The sequence below is a fragment of the Danio aesculapii genome, chromosome 24, assembly GCF_903798145.1.
Source record: "Danio aesculapii chromosome 24, fDanAes4.1, whole genome shotgun sequence".
Lineage (NCBI taxonomy): Eukaryota > Metazoa > Chordata > Actinopteri > Cypriniformes > Danionidae > Danio > Danio aesculapii.
Genome location: NC_079458.1, coordinates 5,258,414 through 5,265,913, shown reverse-complemented (window position 1 = coordinate 5,265,913; position 7,500 = coordinate 5,258,414). Strand labels below are relative to the sequence as shown.

The window sequence follows — 7,500 nt, the reverse complement described above, 5'->3', positions numbered from 1 at the left end:
AAAACATCCTATATTGAAATTTGTCATTTAAAAGATAGATTTGTGACTCGTATATGCTGAGCACTGTAATTATTATATTATAAATATTTATATGTAAAAAAAATAATATAGTATGATACGATATGACCCCTTTGTGGATTTAATTAAAAATAAAATAAGCGCCATAAACAGTTGTGAGCATTTTCACGTAAACTTGTTCTCCATTTATTGATATCTCCATTTTATGCACACAAATGGTAGCCTAATTTGGTACAACAAGGTCAAAGTGAGAGTCTTTATGAGAGATGCCTCGAGAGAAGGACATTTTTCAAAGTAAACAGGTGTGCTCCAGTTCCGTCAAGCCAACAGCATGAAAGCACCTTTTCCCCTGTAAAAACAGGATCTCCATCAGCTCTATATTTAGTCTTGTATAGAGTGACGCAGTTATGCATAACAGAAGGGGGGTGAAAATATTTGCCCTGATGATTTGAACTAGTTATGATGTTCAATTTGTCATAAAATCTGAATTTGAGTTATGATTTAGTTCAATTTGTTTAGTAAGACATAAAGTAACGAAGCAGTATCAAATATATTCACCACAGAAAAAGATTAAGCGGACGAAGGTCCAACTTGTAATCATTGTGAACTTGAAACATTATTTATGTACACTGAAAAAAATTATTCAAAGATAATTCCTTGGATTTACTCAATTTTTTACGTTAAGTGGTTGTAAACAATTTATTTGGGCTGAATTTAAACAAACAAATTAAGTTGAACATTATTAAATTTAATTTGTTTGTTTAAATTCAACACAAATAAATTGTTTGCAACACTTTTGCATGCAACACTTTTTTCAGTGTATATTACATCGTTTTTATATCATTTGCTGTTGATTTACTCACCCTCTGGTTATTAATAGTTTGGTGTACACATGCGTAAATAACATGCAGTGCTCAGCATAATTGATACCACTTCATTTTGAAAAGGAATATTTTATCCATTTCTTAGTGAATATAGGCAGTGTATTTTAGTGCATTTAAACAAAACAGATTTATTATCAGATATATTTATTAAAATATTATTTTAGTCGCCAAACATACTTAGAAATTTAAAGATATAACAATTAAATTCAAGCAAAATATTGCAAAAAAACATTACAACCTACAAAATTTCAACAAAATGTTACAATTTTTTTGCTTTTCTTGATTTTTCTTCTTTTTTAAATTTGTATTTAATATTTTTCTAACATATAAATTTGGCTGTACTAGTTTTTAGTCCGTGATCGTAAGTTATTTTGTTAGGTAAGCTCCAGATTTGGCTTCAGTACTGACTAATCTAATGTATATGCACAAATATAATATTGTAAATTATTGTAAATATTGTAAAAAAATGAATTTAAGAGAGAGATTTGTGGTGTACTTATATATGCTGAGCACTGTATACAGACTGTCTTAGTCACATACAGACTGTCTGCTTTCTTACTTTCCCACTATCCCCTCAAAAAAATAAAATAAACAAAATAAAATAACATTGCCGACTTGAAAACAAACATATCCTCTAAAAATAATAATAATAATAAGCTCACAAACATTTATTCATTTATTTTATATATAAATAAATGAGCTAAAACTGTAGTCATTGTGGATTAAAAGCTAGTCAAAAAAACATTCAGACGAAATAAAACTAATACCTGTGTGGCTCCTCATGTCGAATTCTTAGGAAGTAAAAATGATCGTTTGTGGAAGGAATGTATTATTATTATTTACTCATTTATTTTTAAGATGTATTCATTTCTATTCAACATGCAATAAATAATCAGTGCGACATGGTGGCTCAGTGGTTAAGACTGTTGTCTCGCAGCAAGAAGGTTGCTGGTTCAAGCCTCGGCTGGGTCATTTCTGTATGAAGATTGCATGTTCTCCCCGTGTTGGTGTGGGTTTCCTCCGGGTGCTCCGTATTCCACCACTCTCTAAACACATGTGCTGTTGGTGAATTGAATAAACTAAATTGGCCATAGTGTATGATTGTGAATGAGAGTGTATGGATGTTTCCCAGTACTGGGTTGCAGACGGAAGGGCATGCACTGTGTAAAACATATGCTGGATAAGTTGGCGGTTCATTCCGCTGTGGCGACCCCTAATGAATAAAGGGACTAAGCCGAAAATAAATGAATGAATAAATAATCATTGTTTCATATGTAAAAAAAAAAATCGTATTGGACATATAACATATAATCATATTTAACTGATATATTTTGGTTTTATTATAGTTTTTTCTTGCTTTTTAAGTCATTTAAAGTCTTACATTATTATATATAAAATAATAAAATTTGTATATATTTTATATGTTGTATAATCATATTTTATTGATAGTTTTATTGTTTTAATTAACATATTTATCCACTTTTTAAAAGTATTATTACTCTTTATTTATCGATTAAATTTGAAAAAATACATTCAGCAAAAAACCCTTTTTATTAAGTTGCTCTATATTTATTTACATTTATTTATATATATTTTTTTAATTAAGCAAAACTGCAATTGAAGTGAACTTTATTATTGTTATAAAAAATAATTATTTTAAAATATATGATTAAGCGTCATATGATATGCCCCCTTTGTGGATTTAATTGTATTTTTGTATTTATAAAATACTACAAACAGAACTTATAACAGCTCAGTGTGCTGTCAGGAGCCACGTGGAGTCTCAAAGTGCCAGTAGCCAATAGCCCCTTTCACACAGTGATATGCTAAACTGAACTGAACTTAAACACTACAAACTGAACTACACTGTTCCTATTTACTATGACCTTTTATGTGAAGCTGCTTTGACACAATCTACATTGTATAAGCGCTATACAAATAAAGGTGAATTGAATTGAATTGAATTGAATCGGTAAATATCCGAAAAATTTCCTGAACGACTTTACTGGTTGACACAGGCAAGAACGTTCCAGAATTTTTTCAGAAAAGACCTTTCACACATCCATTCCAAAATACTGGTAAATTCTGACATCATTAACCAGAAATGAGCTCTAAATGGCTGCGCTTGTATTTGTAAACACAGAAGGGTTTTTTGCCTGAATGACATCATCGACTCTCAAAGTGCCAGAAGCCATTGATTTGAGTTTTACGATTCCTCTTTAAAGAGATAGTTCACCCCAAAAATGTCAATTCTGCCATTGTGTACTCATCATTTACTTGTTTAAAACTTTTACGATGTTCTTTCTTCTGTTAAACACAAAAGAAGATGTTTTGAAGAATGTTGGAAACCTGTAACCATTGACATCTACAGTATTTGTTTTTCCTTATAGGTGTCAGTGATTACAGATTATTTACAGCACTTTTTTTTCTCAAAATATCTCTTTTATGAGAAAATATCTTCTTATAAACATTTGGAACCACTTAAGCAAGAGTAAATAGTGAGTACATTTTCATTTTTGAGTGAACTATCCCTTTAATTCTCTGCTAAATAACAAAAGAGGGTGAGAAAATGAACAGCAATTTTTACCTGTTGTTTTTTTATGCTATGTACAAATACTGTAATTCGTAATCAACTCATTTCAAATCACACACACACACACACACACACACACCTTCCATGTCTTTGTGTCTGGTTGTTAATGTTGCATGTGTATGTTGCATTTCCTGTCTGCAAATATCACAACTTATCATCTAGAAGCCTGTTTTTGATTTACATCGCCACCTGAAAATGTAAGCATCAGTGCCATACAGTAAAGGGTAACAATGTTACGACCCTGGTCTAGGGTCAAGGCCGCAACATAAAAGAACACCTGACAAATAAAATTCACTTTTAATAACCCCTTTATATAGGGTCTCTTTATTTGTCTTTTTTTGTCTTTTCTTTTTTTATCACCAAGAAAAAAAAACGTGAAGCCAAATACCTCGGGGTGAACCCACAGAAAAATAATAAACAAAAATACACTAACTAAACACCCAAATGAAACTTACTACACCTAATAAAATAACAGAAATAAAAATACTAAATCTACACCCTGACTAACAACCCCTATTGCCTCTTACCGTTGCCCGTTGTTCTCTTTTTAAAGGACGCCCTGGGTAACCTCCTCCAATCCCAGGGCACGTCGCCTGCGTAGTTAGGGCGGGGCCTGCAGGTGGAAAGAGGGAGAGAGGCACTGTTTAAAGTTTTAGGACTAGTTTGACAACAGAGTGGTGATCTGTTCTCCTGTTTCAGCACATTCCAGCACTGAGCATCCTGTCATGGTTGTGGTGTTCTGGTCACAAGCCGATCGATAGAGCTTAATTGTGGGTAATGTGAGCTCTCTCTATCTCTAACAGCCCCGCGGTCGATATATATATACCGGCATACTGCAGGATTGAAGCTTTTTATTGAACAACAACAACGTACATGGGACGCTCATAGCATTACATATGACATAAACGAGGGCTGGCTTGACAAAATATTCATGATTTGTTTCAGCTTGATTCACAAGCCTGCAATCCAGCTCTATCTATTTGACTCTTAAAATATGTGGCTCAAAGATGAAAAGGGCATTAAAGCAATACAATGTAAGAAGATGCATTATTTTGTAGTTAATTATGTGCCTGTTAGACTATCTCACACACCACGATTTACAGAAGATGCCCACTAAAATGTCATCTAGCGTAACAATAATATAGCAAGCAGAACAATATTAATTTGAAGACTTTAATAAATTACTTTTATAAAATTGAACTAATTCCAACATTAAAGTGGAAACTTTTATGGTGGCTTGAGAAACAAAACTTTGTGACCTCCTAACTTTGAGCCAGACTGTCATATAGACTTAAGGTTGGGCTTATTTAACTCAGACTACCAATCTGCCAATCACTAGTTACCTTTCAACTTACTAGCCACACCCTAGCAACCATTTACGGCACCTTAACAACTGTGCCATAGACTTCCATTGAAAAAGAACGCCATTGGCTTTACATTGGACATACTAACGTCTATAAACACTGATATGCGATTATATGAGACGTGATACATTTCAGTAAGTTGAACTGTTTCTTTAACATGCCTTTGCTGCTTTGTTTTCTCCATACTTGCACGAAAGAAATGATCATCCGCATTCGCAGTTTAACGTAAGCTAACTGAAGTGACGACACTGTAAAAAATCCTATGTGCGATTTACTTAAAGAAATAGTGGTAACACTATTGCACGTAATATTTTTAAGTAATTTTCAAGACTTTGGCAAAAACACTTGAATGAATCGTGAAAATTACTACATGTTTTGAGCGATAGATGATCATTTTAATATTATCAGTGGAATGTGCTTTTATAATTTAAGCAAATCCACCACAATTTACTCATATTATTAATAAAATTACTCATTTATAAAATGTAAAACATATAATTCATAATGAAATACATTCACTGTGCATTTTTGCCAAATATCATTTTATTACATGTTCCACTGATAACAAAATACAAGGTGTTAAACAAATCTATTTAAAATTTACAGCAATGTTAAGCTCTGAAAAAAAGTTTGTTGTCCATGTGATGGAAAGAAATGTTCTTTGTAGGAATAGTCACATTTTAAACACAATCTGACAGAATTTGTGTATTGCATAACATATAAAACCAGTATAAAAGCTGTATCTCAAAATATTAGCAACACAATCAATCAGTCAACCAGTGCAGTGAAATTTCCCTAAAAAGTTGTAGCCGTGAATTTGTGTCAGATACGTAATACAAGTTTGTTTGTTGGTGATTTTAATTTTGGGAATACTTGTATAAATCCAGTTCAGCAATTCTAGATTGTATAATAAGTCCAGAATATCAATTATTTTAAAGAAAATATGCACATTATTTTTGATGACCACATCAGTTTTTTTAATGAAAATTACAAGCCTCAAGATTAATTTTTTACAGTGTAGCATCAAGAAGACGATGGTCTATCACTCAACGTTAAAACGCACCAAAAACGGTGGGCCTATTTATTGTTTAAGGATATACAGTTGAAGTCCCCGTTCTTTTTTAAATATTTCCAAAATGATGTTTAACAGAGCAAGGAAATTTTCACAGTATGTCTGATAATATTTATTCTTCTGGAGAAAGTCTTATTTGTTTTATTTCGGCTAGAATAAAACCATTTTTGAATTTTTTAAAAAACATTTTACAATCAAAATTATTAGCCCCTTTAAGCTATATATGTTTCAATAGTCTACAGAACAAACCATCGTTATACAGTAACTTGCCTAATGACCCTAACCTGCCTAGTTAACCTAATTAACCCAGTTAAGCCTTTAAATGTCACTTTAAGCTGTATAGCTTTACTGTCATCATGACAAAGATAAAATAAATCAGTTATTAGAAATGAGTAATTAAAACTATTATGATTAAAAATGTGTTGAAAGAAAATCTGCTCTCTGTTTAACAGAAATTGGGGAAACAAATAAACAGTGGGGCTAATAATTCTGACTTCAACTGTATTACATTACCAAATAATATATTATTAGGTTTTATTTTGTAATAAAATAACCGAAATCGAAAGCTACGGCTACGGCTTCGTGTCAAAATTAACAAACCAAGACCTTATATCGATTTATTAGATGAGAGGCTCGAAACAAATAAAGTGAAGACTTTATTATCGATTTGGTTTTAAAAGAACTTGATATCTTCACACATCATTTACACTCATTGCTGCCTCATGTTATGTAATTTCACTTTCATTATCCAGATGCTAATGCTATGGTGGCCGGTGACGTAACTTTAGATTTATCCGTCACGTCAGGGCATCTACATGTGGTTTTGATATTTGCACATTCCCTTTTCTTTCTTTGTGTTTTTCATGTCATTCACTGTGTTTAACTCTCTTCACTAACACTCATCTCATCCTTCATTCGCCTCCAGGCCGTCAGTGCAGCGCCAGAGTTTCTAATGCGTGACTGTGGGTATGTACATCATCTTTATTTTTACTTTTTAAGCCCATTTTTAATACATGTTCAACCGGGAAGGACTTCATTATGAAGTCACAGTAGGTACGCAAATCTGTGGTCCTACTGTGTGATTTGATTTGAACATGATATGTAGCTACTATAGGCTAATAACGCATAAACATTAGCAAACGGCTTTGCATTGTGTGCATTTAAAGAGTGTTTTGCAATATTTATTGGAACGTATGCACAAATATGTTGTAATTAATGTATACTGTTGATAAGATTATTCTTTAAAACTATTTTTGGTGTTATAAGCACGCTGAAAGGACTGAAAGACAATATGAGTTGATTAAGGTATTTTAATATAATTAATTTAAGGTGGATTTGTGTCATCATAAAAAAAGTAAGCGTTTATAGCTAAATATTTTAAACATTTTACATGTCATCTTTCTAATACTATTAGTAATATGAATAAGCATATTATATACATGAGCAATATCACACGAGTAGCAGTGCGATATGGCTGTATATCAGCAATGGTGGGAGGCGTGCGTTGCCTTAGCGCCTAACCAGTGCTGATATACAGCCATATCGCACTGCTACGAGTGTGATATTGTG

The 7,500-nt window shown here is 32.4% G+C and overlaps 1 protein-coding gene across 2 annotated transcripts in view; it reads left to right on the top strand.

Moving 5' to 3' along the window:
* The window catches only part of kcnc3b (potassium voltage-gated channel, Shaw-related subfamily, member 3b), a 141,095-nt gene that overhangs the window by 111,429 nt on the left and 22,166 nt on the right, over positions 1-7,500 (top strand). Inside the window, exon 5 of one of the 2 annotated variants that reach the window (XM_056450863.1) lies at positions 6,857-6,897. The exons of the other annotated variant lie outside the window; for it this stretch is intronic. Within the exon in view, the coding sequence (XP_056306838.1) occupies positions 6,857-6,891 (35 nt within the window). The 3' untranslated portion in view covers positions 6,892-6,897. The remainder of the gene's footprint in view (positions 1-6,856; positions 6,898-7,500) is intronic. 2 annotated transcript variants of the gene reach the window in all.